This window comes from Pinus tabuliformis, chromosome 4_1 (assembly GCF_031772625.1).
Source record: "Pinus tabuliformis cultivar Carrire ecotype Pingquan chromosome 4_1, CPIR1, whole genome shotgun sequence".
Classification (NCBI taxonomy): Eukaryota; Viridiplantae; Streptophyta; class Pinopsida; order Pinales; family Pinaceae; genus Pinus; species Pinus tabuliformis.
The window spans coordinates 502,795,468-502,818,156 of record NC_142303.1 but is presented as its reverse complement, the minus strand read 5'-3'; the positions used below and the strand labels follow the sequence as shown (position 1 = coordinate 502,818,156).

The following is a 22,689-nucleotide window of genomic DNA, read 5'->3' as shown; positions in this document are numbered from 1 at the left end:
ATCATTTCGAATTTAGGGCTCATTATGAAAGATAATTTCAAATTCGAAAGGGCTGGCTAGTCTCATCATTTTAGTTTGCATGCAAACCCTCAAACAGAATTGTTTTCGAACAATAAGCTTTGGTAATTTTTCACCAAGGTCTTCCTCATCCATAATTCAGACGAGGTTGACCACCATTGGCAAGCAAGGCTGATCAACAGAATTTCAAGCGAGGCCGGTTTTGTTTCAGGAATTCAAAAGGAAAGATAACAGAGGAGAAGAAACGTAATAGTTCTGGTCATTGTTTAAGGACAGAACCTGAAAGTACCAAGGTCTTAGTTAGAGAAAAATCAGTTGTAGAAGCCTTCAAGAAAGCAGGATGCTGGAAGTTTTGTAAGAAATTGCAGGGAGGACATACTCAGGTGACAAAGGAGTTTGCACTACATTTCACTGGCTCAAGCACAAAGGTCGGAATGCTGAACTTGCAAATTTCTCTAGAGGTCATAGCTTTGGTGACATAAATTCCTAGGGGACAAGATACATGGTTCAGATTTGACATGGAACCATGTAAGGTGTTTCTAAAGCCAAAGTTTGTAGAAACTGACTTAACCAAGGCAGTTCCTAGAGACTACATCAAGGACAGCTATGCCAACTTGCTCTTCAACATTCAATGTTATTTTACTTGTGAAGGCAGATATCAAAAGGTTTATTCATATCATTTTAAACTTCTGTTACATTTTACTGGTATGATTTCTTTAGATTTGCCTTACTTCTTATTTCGAAGTGTAGCTAAGATGGCAGATAAAGTACAATTGAAATCTCAAGGATGTGAAACTTCCCTGTTTCATCATGGTCTAATTAAATTGATAGTTCTACATGAACTCAAAAGGATCAACAAAGAATGGTCTTCATTTTTGTTTTTATGTGACTTTGGAGTAGAAAAACAAGGTGTAGACATTAGCCCTAGGGTTAAAGGAACTCCATCAACAGAAACCAGCAAGTTTGTAATGTCCAAGGCAAAAAGGTATGTTAAGTTGAAACCTAGGAAGCAGGTGAAAGAGCAAGTAAGAAAAACACCAGTAGTCATTCTTGAAACTCCTAAATCTACAAAGGAAAAGATATCTGAGGTTAAAGGAATGACACAAGAACAATCAACCAACAAACCAATTCAAAGGAGATTGACTAGAAGTCAAATTGCAAAGGAGAAAGGTAAAACAGTGATCTCGGGAGAAGGTTCAAGCTTGAAGGGTGATTTAAATGATATTTTAAAAGCCATCAATATTGCAGAATCCCCTTTGGTACACGCAGACGTGATAAAATTTGATCAAGGAAAGTTGAAGAAAATGAAACCCTCCAAGAAATTGGAATTTGAGGATGATGTTACAACATTTGTTTTCAAACCCAGAAAACCTTTAACCAGGCAATCCAAGAAGATGCAGGAGTCCAATATTGAGTTGATAAGAACAGAAGAAGCCTCCGCTGTTCAAGAAGAATTGATAGATTTTCCATCTCCAAGACTTGAAGGGGATAAAAACATAGTTCCTACCACTCAAACAGAAAAAGCCAGTTATGAGGTAATGGAAGAAAGGTTAAAAGCTGCTAATAATGAAATTGCTAGACTAAGAGTGAGAGCAAGAGGGCATGTTGCTGAAAGGACAGATTTCAAAAGGATGAAGGCTCTCTGGGAAGCTGAAAAAGTTTCCAAACCAGAAATAGTAAACAGTGAAACTCAGTACTTTACCTGGACTGTTCCTGCAATCAAAGAAGCCAGATTTGTAAGGAGGATTAATGCTCAGCTGAGAGCTACTAATAGGAGATTGAAGAGACAAATTGAAGACCTAGAAATACAGTTAACCAAATCTGGAAAAGGGTCTACAACAATAATGAAACAGGGTGATGAAAAAGGGCAGTGAAGGATATATCTTAAAATAGTTTTGGCACATAAAAAGAGTTTTGGCATATAAAAGGAAGGACAGCTGTGAAGAAGAACATCTTATGAGGGTAAGTGGTTTTGATTTTTGGTTGATCATATCAGTCTTCATGGAATTTTGAAAAACTCCCAAAATACAGATTTTTGAAGGCCATGTTGAAAAAAGAACATACACAACAGTTTCGTAGTGCGCTACGAAACTGCTGAAGATGATCATTTAGCACTTATAGATGCTTTTCAGAGGTAAGGTCTGATTAATTTCAAATTTTGAAGTTGCTGGTAGACATGGGATCATATATGAAGTTTCAGATGGCAGTGGTGTAGAAAGCAAAGTTCAAAGAATTATTTAATGGATTATTAATGCATGCCACATATACACCAGACTGCTCGAAGATAAGCATAAAAGATTAAGGGCCTTAAAAGGAGGAACTCTGTCTCCTAGTTTTTAGGACAGTTAGGTCATGATTCAACAGGTTTTGTAACAGCACTGTGGACATCATCAAGCTCGAAGACATGGGTTGGCAGCTGATTAAAGAATGTATTGAAGTCATAGATAAGGTTGTTAAAATCATGTTTTAGGAGTTTCACTCCTATTTGTATTAGGACTCTTAAAGACAGCTAGCTGTCAAGTTGTAATTAAGTAGTTTGTTTTATGAATAGATAGGTGTCAAAGTTAGGAATTCGAATTCCTCTAAAGATGGATCATAGTATCCAAGGTTGTAAAACTCTATATAAAGCTTGAGAATCGAATTCCTCGGGGTTGGTAATTTCATTAGCAAAAGAAAGTTGTGTTATTGTAAGAAACTGTGTTTTTTCAAACATAATACAAAGATCAGTTTGACTACTCAAGATTCACAAGGAGTTTATTTGTTTGATGTTCTTATGACCTTTTTTCAATTACTTATTTGCAGTGGTATGAGCTTGTGATACTTAGAATTCATTGGAAAATGCTCTAAATTCCTTCACATGTTTGTAAACTGTGTTGATTCACTATGTTACTATTCCATTTATAAACCTAAACTCTAAGTTCCTTGACTTCCATGTTTTGCTGATCATGTTGTTTTGTTGAATACTATCTTGACTCCATAGCCCAATAGATGTTTGCTAATCTTTGATTCAACCAGTCAAACAATTATACATTTATCCATTTTGTTCCTAGAGTTAGCCATCTAATCATTAATCAAAAATCTTAAACCTATTGAGAGAGCCCTCTCGGGTTGAGGAGGCTAAGCCTCAACCAAAAGATTGGTTTGAAAGAGTTACTCAGAGTCTACTTGATCAACAACCTGTCAGGGTTAGATTTTGTGATAACACACCGTATGTCATTTACATACCATCATTGACAAAGAAATTGAAAGAGCAGGCATGGTACATAGATCACACACAAAATAATTCATATCTTCTCATTCAAAACCGAATTGCATTCCACATATATAGTGCTTATGAGATCCAATAGATTCTAAACAAGGAGATTGCTTGTTGAGAAAATATCTCAACAACTCAACCAACCAACAAACCAAATATACATATATACTAATGTAAGTGTTATTTCCAAGTCCCTCCATTAACAATTGAATTACAAAATTAACATTACATGAATCAAAAATTACATTTCACAAATAAGTAGCATTTGTCTGATATGGTCTTCACTGACACTTCTACCCACTCTGAAATGTCATGGGCAATGCTCTTTCTCCACCACAATATTTGAGCTTCCCACTTGACTCATTCAAGGTACAATTGTCTCTGACCATCGTTTATGAACTTGTGTGATCAATAATATTGATAGACTCGGCTCGTCGGGGCTTCCACAATTAAAGCTGTTAAGTAATGAACCACTCTATGGACCTACCACCATTTGTCAGATATTTTTCTTTCGACTATTCCTCAATTGCTAGGAAGGCGATTTGGGTACTGAATGTGTTCAAAACTTCATCATACAACTTGACATGTCTAATACACAAGGATCTCATACTATAACTTATAGTTGTTATTAAAAGGTTTTTGAGTACCAAGAACAACAAACTGTAACATTATATAAACATAATCAAACTAGTTATGTGTTTGAGGGTTTCCGAGTGTCAAGAACCACTAATTTGAATTGTGCAACATTGTTCAATAATTGGTTTTGTACTTTTTACAGACATAATGAAAAACTACTTAACAAAGAAACTGAAAAATCTCGCAAGACCAATAATCATGAAAATAGGGCCTCTATCATCTGAGCATAAACAAGTTTCCTCATTGCTCCCTAGCACAAGCCAACGATTGTTCATATATAAGTGTCTTAATGTTTCATCTTGGTTCACCTTATCTTGGAGTTTCTCTTCTTCGGAAGCCAATTGTTAGAGTGGTAAATTCTAACAAACTTGAACTAACCTATTGAGTTGACCAGAATCAATATGTCTAAAATAAAAACTCTAAATTAAATTTAAAACATATTTCATTTCACCTCGACTATGGATTTCCACGAGCACCATTCTCCTCCTGCTTGATTCATAAATGACAAGATTTGTAGATACAAAAATGATGCTTGACATACTTCAACAAGGAAGGACAATTCGCTTCAATGAGCTCTTCAAACAAGCAATGGCTAGGCTTGACTCTTCCATGAGATTGAAAAGATCGACGACCTGCTTCTCCTCCACACGTGGCTTGTCTTCCACAATTACAATAGCTTGCGCTAATAAAATACAACATTACAGTTCCAACCAATAAGAAAGGGCCTTGCATCTCCATCAACACAATAGTGACTCTCAATGCATGCTTAGAGATGTGATTGCATGACATTCAATGCAAGCTCTTTTGCATTCAAATACACCTCCATCTAATCTCCTCTCAGTGATTTGTTTCACTCAACTGTCGTCGACTTCAGGCTTAAGGTCATAGCAATTCCTTCACACCCTTCAACATGAGCTGTTGTGACAAAGCACCATACACTAGGGTTAAACAAGTTCTTCCTCCAGACGTATGCCAAGCTCGACCAGAGTTTCCACCTTCATGTTCGGTGCCTATTCTTCTTCGATTTCCACATGAAAGAGCTGGACGAAGCGAATGTTGGGATCCCATGAAGATGTTATGCAGTCAGAGTAAGCTTGTTGTAGGTGGCTTCTTAACACGCAACAATACTCTTTAACAAACCCCACACACAGTCATACACGCAACAAAAAACAAACACAATGTTATTCTAATTCTACATATGTACAAAGGATTAGCTCTCATGCCTCCCACATCATCTTGGCCTTCCCATGAGGGAATTAAGCCAGAACAGGCTTTGATACCAACAAAGAAATTTAAAGAGAAGCCATGGTACACAGATCACACACAAAATAATTCGTATTTTCTCATTCAAAACCAAATTACATCCCACATATATAGTGCTTATGAAATCCAACAAATTCAAAATAAGGAGATTTCTCTATAAACAGGTTATTCCTCTATTATCTAAAAAAGAGATTGCTTCAACAACTCAACCAACCAACAAATCAAATCTACATATATACAAATGCAAATGTTATTTCCAAGTCATTGACAATATTATATAAGATGGTGTAATTTGATTAAGTAAAGTGTGAGGTCATAATGACGAAGTATTATATAAGATGGTGATTTGATTAAGTAAAATGTGAGGTCATAATGACCAAGCTATTCTAAAATGTAAAGTGTAAAGATTCTGAAATTGATTGAGCAAAATGAATTTGATGAGTTAATTTTAAATTCAAATTTATGCAAATACAACTACAATTGGTTGAGCCAAATGAATTTGTTAAGTTAATTTTGAATTCAAATGTATACCAATACAACTATTTTTAATAAGCTATCTTTTCATTTAATTTGCAATTTAAATTGAATATTGTTTCATTTTTATCTTTCCTAAATTTTATTATTATTTATAAACAAATTTATTTTTCTTTAATTTTAATGGAAATTATATTTCAAATTTGACATAACTTTGGTTAAAATAATAGTTACACCTATACTCAATACTTCACAAAATTCATAATTTTTTGAAAATATCTGCACGCGATAAAGCGAGAGAGAGAATAAAGAAAAACCACCCGACTTAAGACCACCATAACGAGTCTTGATAAGTTTAAGAACCACTAATTAAAGTGGTTTTTCGGAGAGGAAAAAACATAGGCATCATAGTATAAAGCAACGGCTAAAACTAAGTAAGAACCAAAATGATTGTTCAATGGCTACGGTTATAGATTGACCATTATGTGGCTATGGTTAAAGATGATTGCAGTAATCTTTAAATATTATTTTTAATGTTTAATATATATATATATATATATATATTAATTAGTTAATAAAAGGTAAACATTAATGCATAATGGATTAGAGTGAAGATATTATATTGTAAAGACTCAATTAATAATAAAAAGTTAAATGTAATAAAAACAATAAATTTAATTTATTATATTGTAATTTTGTTTTATAGTGTAGTTTAATTTTTGTAATTTAAGTTAGAAATAATGCTCTCAAAAAATTTGCATGAATAATTGTAAATTATATTGGTCAATGTTAAATTAATAGTGGTTGATAGCCCAATCGTTTTATAGTCTTGCATTGGTAGTACCTAATAAATTGAAATGTGAAGTGGATAAGTAAATTGCTTGGTCAAGTAGAAGAACCTGCATAATTTTTGGTAGTGAACCTATACATTTACAATTTTACTTTTACATACGAAGAAAACATAAATAATTAAAATGTGAAGGGGATAAGTAGATTGCCTAGTCAAGTAGAAGAACTCGCATAAATTTTTGTAGTAAATCTACACATTTACAATTTTACTTCTACGTAAGTACTGAAGAAAACATAAATAATGGCAGTACCTAATAAATTGAAATGTGAAGTGGATAAGTAAATTGCTTGGTCAAGTAGAAGAACTTGCATAAATTTTGGTGGGAAGTAATTCTTGTAAGTATATTTTTTACATCTTATTTCTATCCATTTTTTATGCAAAGACTTGCTTAAATTATGGTGGGAAGTAATTGATGGTAGATATGTTATTTACTTGAGTATAATTTATTTTTGGATGGTTTGCAACCTTAGAATAAAAAAGCACTACGCAAATATCTAAAAATCATGCATGAATATTGCAACCATATCCATAAATTATGACATAAATATGAAATGCAATTATCCACATGGCATTATATTGTGCAAAGGCTACAATAAAATCTTCAAATTATGGTCCAATCAAATGTTTGAATTTTTTTTAATAAATTGAAAAATAAATATTTATTTTTCAAAGTTAAGCATTATAATTTGCATTGGTCAATGCTAAACTAATAATGTTGAATAGGCAAATCAATTGTTAGATTCCTTCTAGGGACTAATAATGATTCCATAATAAGCACATAAAAACTTAAAACCATAACTCATTTCACAATAAAAATGAAAATGTAAAATATTTAAGACATTACATATAGCATTGATTACATAAAGTAAAAATTCTCCATCATATGGATGGAGAGAGAGATGGAGGAGGGAGAGAGGGGGTAGGGGGCGGAGAGCGTGGTAGGAAGATAGTGACATAGTTGGAGGGTAGAGAGGAGTGATGGGGAGGAGTGATGGGGAGGTGTAAGAGAAGGAGAGAGAGGAATGAAGAAAGAGCCAAGTGGAAGGAGAGGAGAGACGGAGGGAGGGAAGAACATAGACATATAGAGATAAAGGTAGAGGGAGTGACCAGAGAGAGATGGAGAGATATGGAGAGAGGAGAGGAGGGAAGAAGATGAGGGAGGTGCGAGAGAAGGGGGAGAGAGGAAGGCAGACAGAGAGGACTTGAGAGAGAAGGAGAAAGGGAGGGAGATAGTAAAGTAGGAGGGAAGAGAGAGAAAGGAGAGAGAATGAGAAATGGATCCAGCATAGATATAGTATGAGTATATATAATAACCAGTCTAGATCCATCTTATCCAAAAATCTATCAAATACTCTCTTTTCACTTTACAAAAAAATTAATTAATATAAATTTTTATATAATCAATTATATATATATATTTATTCATTTTTTAAATAAATTAAAAATACGTGTTTTTTTTATTATTATAAATTTAAATTCTCGACTTTATTGATGAAATCATTAAATTATCATAAAAGAGATTTCTTATACGATAAAACAAATAAAAATTTTATACACTAATCTAATATCTAATTTAAAATTTATTTATTATTTTTATTATGGTTAAACTTCAAAAAAAAATTGCTTTCAATTTACTTTTCCTTTTCATTTCGCAAAACAATAAAAATGTACTCCTTGTAAGCTACGATTCACTATGTGCAAAATAAGTTTTTTTGATCCACCCTGGTAAATTATGATTCAAAGGATACAACTTTATCCACTTGATAAATTATGATTCAAAGTATATAACTTCATAAAAGTAGAAAAAGGATTCCTTATGATTCGCTGTGTGCCAAACATGGTCGCTTAGAAAAGGATTACGTTCTGCTGTGTTCTGTGACATGGAAATTTGATGTATCTTTAGTTGAAGTTGTAAATTGTGGGAGAAATTAGTTTGATGACTTTGTATTGAACCTGTTCATTCTTGGGGAAATTGTGCAATGCCAAAGTTATTCAGAGTCACAATGCTGATCGATGGAAAACTTTATGCCCCACTCCAAGAATTCTCCTCACTTCATTAGCAAGCTTGTTCACCTCATCGTCTGCATGGCCTGTGACATTACAATAATAAGTTCAGCTATGAATTCCACTCCAACCATAGAGAAAGGTTGCATTGAAGATATAGATGTATGAAGGATCAGTATTCTATGAAAATAGAGTTCAAATATACTCACCAATGCTGAGCATGGTTTCTTCCAACTTGAAAAGATAGTCACAGTTATTTCCACATGGACCAACTGCTTTTAAAATTTCCCTGCAGACAGTATGATGTCCATTTATATGTTAATTTTGGGTACGGGCAATCTTGAATAATGAAATGTTGGGTTGTTATAAGATGTTGTCGCTAAGATTGTGAATCTTGTTTTTAACATGATGAGATATAATACAAAATAATATTCACATAAATCAATTAATCTACACTTTATAAATTAAAAACGAAAAATAAATATAATTTACATTATAAATGAAACAAACTTAACAAACCAATTAATTTACACTTTATAAATTAAAAACTAAAAACAAATATAAAAACTAAAAACAAATATAATTTACATTATAAATTAGACAAACTTAATATACCTTGCCATTTCTTCCAATGAAGCTGGGCCTAAATAGTACTTGTTTATGTTTTTGTTTGGGGTTGATGTGAATCTGCAAGCAACAAGAAAACATATAAGTGTCATCGTTTTGTCTAAAATGGAAATGTAAAATATATGAAGCTAAGCTGAGAGAAATTAGGGCTATAGCATCACATCTGTTGGGAACTTACACTATGACTGCAGTGAGAAATGGGGTTGCAGAGTCTCCTTCCTCCTACAATAATAATTTTTAAAAAATTAGGCATTTAGTTTTCTACTTGTATCAAAAATAGATGAAGTGCTTCCATATTTATCCAATAAAATCATCCACAAATATTGTATAGCATAGCATCTTACTGTGTAAAAATCTACAGAGGCCTTGAGATCATACTCGCATTCTCTCCTTTCCAGATACTGAATAACACATAATTCAGTTCAAACTCATCAGCCTTTTTCTCATAATTTGGGAAACAAAATTATACTGAAAAGAACAGTGAACCTCTGAGTTCACCTCACCTTCATAGCTGAATTTTCCTTCTCTGGTCCTCCTTTCACACAGTACGCTCTACCCCACTAACAAATCAACACCAAATCACTGTGAGTACATGCAGAAAAAACAGTGAATAATTCATAAGACAAATAAAACCAAACAAAAGAGAGAAAAATCTAGCAGAAAATGGTTACATTAAATTCATGGATGATATATTTTTACATAAAATAAAATTTATTGTAAATAAGCGAAACCTTCACTAACATTAATAACAACAAATGAACTTACTATATATGTATGAAACCAGCCTCATTCTACTTACACAAATGGCTCCTTCCTGTGCTTTCAATGTGCATATTCGAGCTGGAAACTCTGCAGTCCCACGGTGCTCAATACAAGCTACAAACAGCAGCAGGAGAAAAAACCATTGAGCTTTAATTAGCCTTCGTAGATTTTAATATCTAACCAATATGGGACTGGTTGAATAAATCTAATATGCAATGAACATAAAATTTAATATAAGAAAAGTAACTATGGTAGTTTCCAGTACAGTTAAAATTAATAAGGAAAAATATTATAAAATAATTAGATGAGTCCTTGTAAACACAGATTGATATCAGTTTATATGAAATATTAAAACACTTTATTATATTTCTAATTTTACTAAATAAAAAAAATTATAAAACTAATTAAATTAAACCTATAAAAGTTAAACATATATACATTAAAAACAAGATTTTTAACTATGGAAATTTATCGCATTTTATTATAGATATTTTAAATTTGTAAATAGGCTTTGTTATAATATTATAGGCCAATACCATGACTTATCAATACCATATACCCAAACAATGGTAATCCACTTCATATGACACTTGTTTATATGATAATTTTTTTATTAATCAATTTAATTAAAAGAACAAAAAAAACATAATTACTTTGGAGACAAATTTCAACCTTTGATTTGTGTATATTATTATAAATATTCTAAAATATTCTATGGAAAGCCTAATTATTGATAATTAAATTGAAATTCTAAAAACCCTATTTCTAAATAAACACATCTTATTACAGTCACTTATGTCATTTCTAATCTGTTTTTGTTAAATTTTCAAAATTAAAATCTAATTCCTATTTCAATTATTTCATTTCTAATCTCTATCAATTTTTTAATTCTTCATAATTAATAAATCTTAGTTTAATTATTATTTGTATTGGTCAAAGATTATTTATTGTTTATAAAATTTTGACCATTAATTCAAAAATACATTATTCATTTTCTCCTATTAGTGAGCTGTCCAGCACTCCTTTACTCATAAGACTCTCTTTGGTCCCCTGATGATAAATGAAGTTACCATCAAAAATATTAGACACAACACACATATTACACAGTGCTATTGCTGAAACTTCTGACAATAAACACCCCTACTAACTCATCTTAATTTATATTAATAGCAGATTTTAACAACTAAACAGTTTGAAACAAAATCCACAAATTAAAAGTAACAATAATGCTCTATTAACTAACTTCTCATTTTTTTCCCCTTAATGAAAAAACCAACCTAAATCAAAAACTCTTCGGTAATCCTTAATATAGCCAACGATTTTTTCACAAGCGTTAAAACCTGGATTCCACACTAAGGAACCGTAGCCGAAAACCCACAGCACCATCCTTGATAATCTGTGTACACAGCGACACAACATTTAAAATTCCAACCAGAGAGGAACTCGAATGTTGAAACTGTTTTCTGATTTATCAAAAAATAAATTTCAGCAGGGGCACTAATACCCACAGGAAAAAAGTTGCAGAGAACAATATGATACATATAGCTAAGAATTATTTTGCTGAACAAAGTTGCAGAGAACAATATGATACATATAGCTGAGAATTATTTTCCTCAATAGACCGTTTTGAACTGCAGGAATGTGGGTCAAAGATCTGTCCTGCCTTAAACCTAAGATGCCCAGTAAATCAACGAAACCTAAGTGAGAAATTTCTACTTTAAATTCACAAGTTCCCTGAAGTCTGAGCAGCAAACTTGTAGCTACTGACAATTGAAGAAAAACAAATTGAAATAACTAATGCCCCCAGAATGTGCCCACATGTACAGAGAAAAATGGAATTCAACTCAGACAACAATAAAAATTCAGTAGGAATATGATAACCTTCCCAATATTCTGTATCCTCGGATGAGCTGTAACTCGCTGACTTCCAGAGCTCTGGTTTTATAGGCCGGCTTCTCCTCTCAGCCTGAATTTTCAATGAGCTGTGGAAGGGAAGGGGCTTCTTCATATAATGCATTATTCATGGATTCCCCATGGTAATGTGATGAATCATGTCACAGCACTGGAGACCACAAAAAATATAGCAGGGATCTTAATATGATGTATCATGTTATGGTCATCCTTGAGTTGTTGTGGTGGCAGTGGAGTCCACGATAATGATCACAGGGATATTTGAAAGGGCAGAGGTTAACCAGAGGAAAATTGTACCCTTCAAAAAGATTTGGAAGTAATTTTGATAGTTAGTTTTTTTACCAGGGAATCTTATTGTTAAAGGTTTTGGTATCATTTTTCAAAAAATTCCAAAAGACATGCAAGGAATATTGCTAAAGGTTTGCGTATTGTTTTAAAAAAACTCAAACTACATGTATTGGAATTTGTAAGAATTTGTATGGTTTATTTTTTTTTATTATAAATTTTTTATTATAATAATTTGGATTTTTTTTTTTTTATAGTCAACAAGGTCTTGAATAGTGTAAAATTCCAAAAGGCAAAAATTTTAATAGATCTAGCACACTTTAGTGTTCTAAATCAAAAGATTTAAGCAAGAAAAAAGAACACAAATGGGATCTCAAAATGCAACTTTTTATTTATATTATTAATGGAAGAAAATAGTGCATGTCCTACAATAATATCAAAATCCCTACAATGGCATGGACGATTTCTCATCAAATGAGAAAACAAAGACACCGAAGCACAATCGTGGACCCCTACAATGGCATGCACGATTTCTCATCAAATGAGAAAACAAAGACACCGAAGCACAATCGTGGACCCCTACAATGGCATGCCCGATTTCTCATCAAATGAGAAAACAAAGACACCGAGGCACAATCGTGGACCCTGGATGGATCCACCAGATAATTACAACCATGGGTTTTGGTCCCTTGGATCAAACCGGAATTGGCCTTGCCAAGTTCTCAACAAAGACAAAATAGATAGACAACTCACGATGATCCAAATGCCTAGCTGCTATTCCCTTTAATAGGCTTGTTGGACTCTCTATAAACCTTATTGTATTATTTTCCCTCGAAAAAAGAAGATAAATATAATGAGCAGATCCCATGGGAAAGTAGCATGGTAAATACCATGAGTAGATTTGTCAATTTTGACCATATCAAGAATATAGGATATTACAAATCCTACTACCCAAAGATTGTTTGTCCTCAAGCAATCCACTTCTATCCACAACAAAAACATTTGTATAAGCATACCACGATCCCTTACAAACCAGTGTGTTATTCCATGCCTCCATGCTAAATGATCCTGAATGGAGCCTTTGATACCTGGATCCCAAACAATCCCCGAGCCAATCCCGCCGTCAATAGATTCACCTGGATCCCAATGTGACATAAAGCCTGGGATCTATGGGCTATGATACTATCTCAAACCCCCATCATTGTCCGTGCCTAAGGGTCCAAGCTGCAATAATCCCTTGGCTAAGGGTATCTTCATAGTAATCATCCCATCAATAGAGTTCCAACTCATAATCTCTCGCCAATCCATCCCATGGGAAGGATCTAATGCATGAATGTCTGCACATGGAATAAGTCTACTATGCTGATGTTGCTTGATACTCAACTCATGCTGCTCCACTCAGTCACCCAACATGATCCATTTGGAGAACTCTGCCTTGCTCTCCCCAATGTATAAAGTCGGGTTGGTAGTGTTGCAAGCCTTATCTATGTACTTCGGTAGAGGACTACTCTGGAACTCCCAATTGTACTCCTCTTGTTGCCTTGTGAGGGACTTGAGACAACTTGGCCGTTGATTCTACACATACCCCTATGAACTCCTCAATTTTTCTATTCTCCTGTAAGACGGTGTCTCAGGCTCAGGGAAAATTTTAGGGGCTAATATTTGCCCATGGGCTAATTTTCTATACTTTTTCCAAAAAAAAGATTTGCTAATTTCCATTTTTTTGTAAAAATGATTCGCCCAAATTTTATAGAATGAAATTATTTTACCCTAAAAATCGCCAAAAAATTATATATATACTATATAAAATATTATAAGTTTGAATATTTTTACAAAATTATCTCCAAACATTTTATACATTTCATATTATGGACTAGTGGGATTTGCCAAGGTTTCTAGACTCTAAAATAAATTTCCATCCTTAAAATTTTCCCTACAGTTAAGACTATCCAAATTCCTTACTTCAACATCGTAAGATCTATCTTGAAATGCATGATCTTTTCCTGAAAGTCCTGTACTGACAATTTTGGTGCCCTGTTGAATGCCTTTGTATTTGTGTGCAGTGGATGCTCAACTATCATAGCTCCAACTTGAACCTTTGACCGACTCTCTAGAAATGGCTTATCTTGCATACTTTATTTTTCATGTTGCCCCTCATGATCATGCTCATCATGCACATAAATTTACAATATAACAATATGTTTAACCATGAATATTCACATCCACTTTGTTATAGATATTATTAACTTGTAAATAGACTTTGTTACAATACCATGAGCCAATACCATGGCTCATCAATACAACATGCCCAAAAAACATCCCCCATGAATACCACATGGCCAAAAAACATCTCCTATTTCACAATCAAAATAATACTTACAATTAACAAGATTTTTAGCCATGGATACTCACCCCACTTTACCATGGATATTATTAACCATAATATACCATGGCTCATCAATACCATATGCCCAAAATCCATCTCTCATTTAGCAATCCATATATATATATATATATATATATATATATATATATATATATAATTTTATTTCATTTTTGGGCCAAGAGACACTTAAAATTAATAATTAAACCAGTGTAGATCCATCTTAAGTCCGGATCTATCATCCTCTCGAGAGGGATCAAATTTACAAACCTTTCTTCAAGTTTTACACTCATAAAAGAAGTTTGCATCTTGTCTGCCACTTGATAGAACTAGAATTAAGATAGATCTAAGTTAGTTTATTTTTATATCAAAATAATGGATAGACATGAGAAAAAAAAGTCTTTGTAAGTTGTAGAGACAAACCATGTACTCTTAAGTCTAAAACAACCACCCACAATAAACAAATTAATTGAGTTTTTTATATCAATCCAATATTAATAATCAAAACCATTCAACTTAACCCAAACCCAGTGAACTATTATTATATATAATATTTGAATCAAATTATTACATAAAAAATTCCTTATTTCATAAACAAAACATATCATACATCAATTTAATATCTTACTTAATCAAATTTTAAATTATTATTTTTAATATTTAAATTATTATTTTTAATATTTAAATTATTATTTTTATTATTAAAACCTTCCGAATTATTTTATTACCATTTTAAATTCTATTCTTTACCATTTAATAAAAAATATAGATTCATCATTCTCACTGTACTTTGCATGATAAGAGCAAAATGGAATATAACAAAATACTATCCTGTAAAGCATCCTATTGATTTGGTAATGGTCATTACTACCAAAACAAAGCACCTTAACAGAAAGGCATCCACATTCAATGAACGCTATTTTAATCTTGTGCTTTGATGGTGATTATTACCAAAAGCAAAGCACCTGAACAGAAAGGCAACCACATTCATTGAACGCCGGTAAATTCTGATCCTGTTCTGATGGTCGTTATTACCAAAAGCAAAGCCCCTGAACAGAAAGGCAACCACATTCATTGAACCCCCTGTAAATTCTGTGTTTTACTCAAACTGATGGACAGCAGTAATGGCGTCCAATGTGGATGAATCTCACTAGCTGAACGTCGTGACTCCACGCCACACCAAGACCTTGATGGTTTTGGCGTACATGGTACCTGTATGCATGCATTGATAAACTCATTATCTCTTTATATATATATATATATTCTTGGCGTTCATGGTATGTATATGCATGCAGGGATAAACTCATCATTTTTAAGGACATAATTTTCACACATGACAAAATATTATATATTTATTTAAAATATTTTTTTTCCAGGTAAAATTGGGATTATAATTTAATATTGGAAATTTTATATTTAAAATGGGTATAATGTGATTGTTTTATAAGTTTGGATTTTTTACCAAATTATAACTATATAAGTTTTTAGAGATTGTAATATTTTGTTATTTAAATTGTATTTTGGAATACATAATAAATTAAGCACCATGAAAAAACATCTTGCAAAGTTTAAATTCAACTTAAACTTTTTTTATTTTAGTTTTTTAATTATGGTGAATGGGTAACTTAACCATTGGGTAGTCTTATGAGGAGACTTAAATTCAACTCAAATTTGAAACTTCCCTTGAATGGGGTGCTTAGATCAAGAGAGGGTGTGGATGGGCTGTCACCATCCCACCAGGCCACATGCCAGTGGGATGTGGCAACATATCCCCATAATGGCTCAGGTGAAAGCATGCAAAGGGCACGGGGGAGCCATCCATACCATTGTGTTGCAATTAACACGACATATTGGTTCAACATTTGGAATCATTGTTTGATGGATTCTTGTACAATAAGGGAGGATATCACATCCCTTGAGGCAATTTATTCTCCCAACATGTTTGTCACTCAGTTGTGGCTCATTAAGGAGGCATTTAATGATTGTCAAGTGGAGAAGGAATGCAATTATAGCTCACGACTCAGACAATTTAATTTGCATTACTAGCCCGGTGGCTCTCTGCTTAGACTGAAACTTCATAACATTCACATGGGGATGAGACTTTAACAATTTGCTTGTGTTAGGAGTGTTCTATTTATTCATTTCATGTGGATTTTGAATATGCCTCTCATGTAGTTTAATAGGTTGTTATTTTGGGCTTAATTCTGCTTTGGTGCCTACTTGGGGGGTCTCATTGGAAAAGCAAGCAAGTCGATGTTGTTTTCCCTCATCCCTTAGCCTCTAATCTCGAAAGCAGACTTTTGCAAGTCTTTCTTGTGCCTTGGTTGAGGTCCAGAAAAAACCTGTTCAGTCAGACTCAATACCTGCAAGCTTTCCATGCCTGGTAAAGCATACAAGATGCAAACAATTCAAGTTTGATTCCACTCTTTCTGTGCAAATTTTTAAATTCCTTATAATTATTGGTTTGGTGCTAGTTGTTATTTCAGGTAAAGGTGAGTGAAACATGTCCTCTTCTGAAAGAGAGTCTCTCCCCCATCTCAAGGCTTCTAGATTTTTGTTTCAAGAAAAGAATATTTGGCTTCTTTCAATGGAAAGGGCTCTCCTCGAGGACCACATTTCTCAAAGGTTCATCATTTTGTCAAGGTTTTGCCCTGGTCTCGGATAACCCCTGTCTTCCATTAGGCTTGAATCTCATTTAGGATAGCTAGTATGTCACGTTAGAGCATTTGGGTTCATCATGGGGTGGCATATTATTAAGAATGAGGGGGCACACAAGCTCAATTGAGGGTTGAAAGCTCTGCTACATAGTTTAGAGAGATCACTCCTCAACCCATCCAAGAGGAAATTTCTCAAGTTGAACAAGAGTTGACACACCAGTAACATACCCTCACAAACACTAAAATATTAGCAAAAATAGTAGATTGGGTTCATGATGTCAGATTCGAGGGCATTATAACCAATACATGTATACACTGAACCTATATTGGCATCTCAAATTCCTACTTTGTTGTGTCTTGGTGGACATAAATGAAAGAAGGGAGGACATTATCCTCCCTTTGGATTACATGGAGTGAAAAATTATAGCTTTGGAACACATGTTGGGCAATATCGAGAAATACATAGGCATCCCTCTTGAACCAGGTTTCTCTTCAGGTAGCAAAAAGGAACCCATTCCTATTGAATCCATAATGTTAGGTCCCTATAATACTAGTGTAGTCCCATTATTGTTATTGCTAGTGTAGCCCCTTTATTGTTATTGTTGTGCCCTTACATTATTATTGTTATGTAGGCTCTGATTATATTATGACCACTTAGACTCTTATATATACAAAGGAGGTCTTGTCATTTGTATCATTCAAGAATTGTTCATTTATGTAATGTAAATGAGGCTCCCCCCTGAAAAGGATAATTTTTAAGTCATTGATCTATCTTTTCTATGCATTGGTTGCATAAAATTTGGTATCAAAGCTTTGGATTCTAGGGTTTCGCTTCTTCAAACAAGTCATCTTGGATTTTTCAATATATATATATATATATATATATATATATATATATATATATATATATATATATATATATATATATATATTTGTGAGGCTTTAGAAGCCGAAGTTTGACCCCGTGGAGAGGAAATCTTGGTGAAATTCGTGTACGAATTTCAGATTCTGGTTTTCTATAATTTCATAGATATGATCTGAGGAAGTTAGGGTTTTTGCAGGATCCATAATTAAATCTCAAACAAGTGACCTACGGAACATCATCATAAATTTCTCTTTGAGCATCGGATTTGAATTTCGTAAAAAGTGGCTAAAATTACATGGACAATAGTTTTTCGTGTATCATTTCTAGGGTTGAAGGTTGAAACAATGACATGTGACACACTGCATAAGTTCTCTCTACTGAACTAGTCGATAATCAGGTCATTGTGGGAGATTGGTCATATCTCTTTCTTGAAGAATCCAATATCAATCTAACTTGTGGGGTTGGAAATAAGACTTGAAGGGATACCACAAGGTGAAATTTAAGACCTTGGAGACCCAAAATTACAGAGATACAGCGGGTGCAATATCAAGCTCCTAAAAAGTGAGAAAAAGGTGTGTATTTTTAATTTTGCATAACTTTTGTTTTAGAAATCAGTTTGAAGTGATTTAAAATGAATATTGAAGCATATATATCAGCATTTGGTTCTAAAATGTCTCCCAAACAAAATAATTCTACACCCATTAAGCCCTCAGAAAGCTCTACTATGACACATGAAGAGGAAGAATTACAGGATGATATATCAAAATTACGGGACCAAGTGCAACAAATTTCGCTCTCAAAAAGAAAAACCAAAGATGAACTAAAGGGGACTTCAATGGCTTAAAAGGGGACACAGATGGTATAAAATTAAACATGGAGGTTTTTAAAGTAGACATGGATGCGATGAATGTCAAGTTGGAAGGGTTGAAAAAGTTGTTGCAAGAAAGGCTTCACAATGGTGACAAGGTAATCCATGAAAATCATGATGGGGAAAAGGAATATGAATTATGTTTTAGAGACTCCAATGTGGGGTTTAAGAACCACCACATTCCAAAGATATATATCAGGAATTTTGATGACAAGGATCCAGTAACATGGATACTATAAATGGAGCAATATTTTGATCAATAGGATGTGCAATCCTCACAAAAGTTACATATTGCATCTTTATATTTAGAACCCAATCAATTTGTACGGTATAGATGGATTTGTTCTTGTAAAACAATTGTCACCTGGTCAATTTTTATGGAGGAAATGATAGCAGATTATGAAGATACAAAGAGCAACACCTTCTCTAGCCAACTAATAAATCTCAAACAAAAGGGTTCAATGGAGAAGCACATTAAAGACTTCTAAAAGTTGAATATTAGGGTAATTGATATTCCAAAGGAGCATATGATTGATGTCTTGATAGGGAATTTAAAATATAACATCCAACATGAGGTTTGCATTTAGGAACCTGATTCATTAGAGAAGACATTTAGGGTGGCAAGAAAAGTTGCAAGCAAAATTATGGAAACAAGGAAGTCTACGACTGACAATTATAAATATGAAAGTGTCGTTTCTCCTAGTCTTCCACAACCTACAAGGTTGACACCACAATAATTGAAGGAAAAAAGAGCAAAAGGGTTTTGTTACAGTTGTAATAGAAAATACACTAAAGGTCATAAGTGTGCCGAGAAGAAATTATTCTGCATAGATTGTGAAGAGGAGGAAGAAAAGGAACACGAAACATCAAAATAGGAGGATATACACCAGGAACCAACTCCAGAGAAAGAATAAATGAATCTGACCATACCTTGTAATGCATTGGCAGAAATTACCACTCCTCAAACTCTTAATATAGAAGGATATATCAATAATAAAAAGTTAATAGTGTTGATTAATTCAGATAGTACCCATAATTTTATTCATTGTAAGATAGCCAAGGAATTGAAGTGCTTCTTATATCCAACACCAGAGTGTCAAGTGATGGTTGCAAATGGAGGAACTATAAATTGCTCAAAAAAGTGCCATAATATCAAGATAACCATGGGGGAATATGTATTGAATAAGTGCTTTCCATTCCAATGGGTGGTGTTGATTTGTACTAGGAGCCAATGGTTCAAAATATTTGGGACGATAAGTTTCAATTTTCAAGAACCTTTTTTGATTTTTTTTTTTGGAAGGGAGGGAAGTTGAATTAAGGGGTATCACAGGGAAACCAGGAAAGATAATAAACTCTAATGGCATGAAAAAGCTTCTGAATAAAGAACAATGGGGAGTAATTGCACAATTATGCTCACTAGAGGTTCAAACATTGAAATCATCTTTTTGTCTAGATCTCCAAAAAGTCTTGGACAGTCATTCCAAGGTGTTTGAGACTCCCAAAGGCCTCCCACCTATTCGTGATCATGATCATGCTATTCATTTGATTCCAGGAAGTGTTGCTCCAAAAATCAGGCCTTACATATATCGTTATGCTCGAAAGAGTGAAATTGAATGTATGGTTTTAGAAATGCTAGAGGTGGGTATAATTCAACCTAATCAAAGTTCTTTCTCTGCTCCAGTAGTATTGGTGCACAAGAATGATAGATCATGGCGCATGTTTCTGTTATAGGGAGCTCAACAAGATCACTATTAAAGATTAATTTTCCATTCCTGTCATTAATGAATTGTTGGATGAATTACATGGAGAAATTTACTTCACCAAGATGGATCTTTGTTCACGATATTATCAAATTAGAATGAAGATTGAAGACATTTAGAAAATAGCATTTAGAACTCATGCGGATCATTATGAATTTTTGGTCATAACTTTTGGCCTTACTAATGCACCTTACACATTTCAAGGTTTAGTGAATTCCATTTTCAAACCCTTCCTTAGAAAATTTGTGTTAGTATTTTTTGATGATATACTAATCTACAACAAGTCTTGGAAGGATCATATTCAACATGTTGACAAGGTGCTCCAACTATTGGAGGAGAAACAATTATATTCAAAAACCTTCAAATTTTCATTCATTAGGGAATTTTTGAGGTATAAAATGGATCTCCTAAATAAATTATAAAATGATAGTGGAAATAATAAAATAAGATTAGATTACATCATCAAATTTTAGAGGGAAAAAAGACAAAACTATTATTTCAATTCGTATTTTCAACTTATCTATGTATGGGTTTACTCAAATTTCAAGTGGAAACACTTGTTGGATTTAGAATTTGATTCTTCATCCAAGGAGTACCCATGTTATATACTTTCGATGGACCCCCCTACATGAAAAATGAGAAATACATGAAAAACGTGATTACAATCACGTTTTTTCATGTATTTCTCATTTTTCATGTAGTAGGGTCCATTGAAATATGAAACATGGGTACTCCTTGGATGAGGAATTAAATTTTGCATCCAACGAGTATTCCTGCTCGAAATTTGAGTAAAAAATTAGGGAAATAAGATGAAAATAGGTGTTGAAAAAGTAGTTTTATTATTTTATTAACTTTTAATATTTGTATTTTTTTACTCCAAAAATGGTGAATCATCCCCCATGGTTGACATCATCATCTTGAATCCTATTAGTTCTTATAAAGTTTATTTTGGCTGTACATTTTTCATAGGAGGCCCATTTTAGATCTCAAAAATCCCATAATGTAGAGTACAAGAGATGGATTATTTGGGTCATATTGTATCTCATGAAGGTGTTAAGGTAGATCCTAACAAAATTGAATGCGTTAAGGAATAGAAAATCCCAACAACCATAAAGAATATTCGAGGATTTTTCGGCTTGACAGGGTATTATCGCAAGATTGTTAAGAATTATGGGATAATAGCGACACTTCTAACATCATTACTGAAGAAATATGCATTTTCTTAGACTCTAGAAGCAACTTAGGCCTTTGAACATCTTAAAGAAGCAATGTGCGACGCACCGGTCTTAGTTGCACCAGACTTCACAAAAACCTTTATTGTGGAATGTGATACCTCAAGAAATGGAATTTGTGTTGTTTTAATGCAAAAAAGAAGACCCATTGCTTTTGAAAGTTATCCAATCAAAGGAAATTATTTACACAAATCTATTTATGAGAAGGAAATGTTGGCAATACTACATGCACTAAAGCAATGGTGACCTTACCTAGTGGGAAGACACTTCAAGGTAAAAAAAGATCATAACAGTATTAAATAATTTTTGGAACAAAAATTATCTTTAGAAGAGTAGAAAAAATGTGTGACAAAGATGTTGGGTTATGACTTTAAAATCATCTACAAAAAGGGAAGAAAAATGTTGTAGCAAATGCACTCTCAAGAAAGGATGAAGATGTGGAAGCATTTCTTTGTGCCATTTCTAGTATCTAACCTGAGTGGGTAACCAAAGCAAGGGATGAATGGAAGAAAGATGAGGAGGTGTGATAACTCATTCAAAAGTTGCAACAAGATCCTAGTACATCTGATACATTTAGCTAGAAAAATGATTCATTATTGTACGAAAATCACTTATATGTTTGTAATAATTCCCAAATCAAACAAAAGATTCTTTTGGAATTGAACACATCTCCTTTAGGAGGGAACTCAGGATTTTTAAAAACTTACCATAGGGTAAAGAAGGATTTTTTGGGATGTCCTTAAATCTGATATTCAAAAGTTTGTGGATGAATGTTTGGTTTTCCAACAAAATAGAGTTAAGATAAATAAGACCCCAGGTCTATTACAACCTTTAGCCA

General features: G+C 33.3%; 1 protein-coding gene across 2 annotated transcripts in view; it reads right to left on the bottom strand.

Annotated features, from left to right (window-relative positions):
* Nucleotides 1–8,187: 8,187 nt before the first annotated feature.
* LOC149176742 (gamma-glutamylcyclotransferase 2-1-like) overlaps nucleotides 8,188–22,689 on the bottom strand; it is a 59,352-nt gene continuing 44,850 nt past the window's right edge. Inside the window, exons 1-9 of one of the 2 annotated variants that reach the window (XM_089423171.1) lie at nucleotides 11,772–11,926; nucleotides 11,168–11,286; nucleotides 9,928–10,004; nucleotides 9,632–9,688; nucleotides 9,473–9,529; nucleotides 9,307–9,350; nucleotides 9,117–9,188; nucleotides 8,711–8,790; nucleotides 8,188–8,587 (exon numbers count right to left, since the gene is read on the bottom strand). In XM_089423171.1, the coding sequence (XP_089279297.1) occupies nucleotides 8,496–8,587; nucleotides 8,711–8,790; nucleotides 9,117–9,188; nucleotides 9,307–9,350; nucleotides 9,473–9,529; nucleotides 9,632–9,688; nucleotides 9,928–10,004; nucleotides 11,168–11,276 (588 nt within the window). In that variant the 5' untranslated portion in view covers nucleotides 11,277–11,286; nucleotides 11,772–11,926 and the 3' untranslated portion in view covers nucleotides 8,188–8,495. Of the gene's footprint in view, nucleotides 8,588–8,710; nucleotides 8,791–9,116; nucleotides 9,189–9,306; nucleotides 9,351–9,472; nucleotides 9,530–9,631; nucleotides 9,689–9,927; nucleotides 10,005–11,167; nucleotides 11,287–11,771; nucleotides 11,927–22,689 lie in introns of those variants that run through there. The other variant, XM_089423170.1, reaches the window with a different exon arrangement.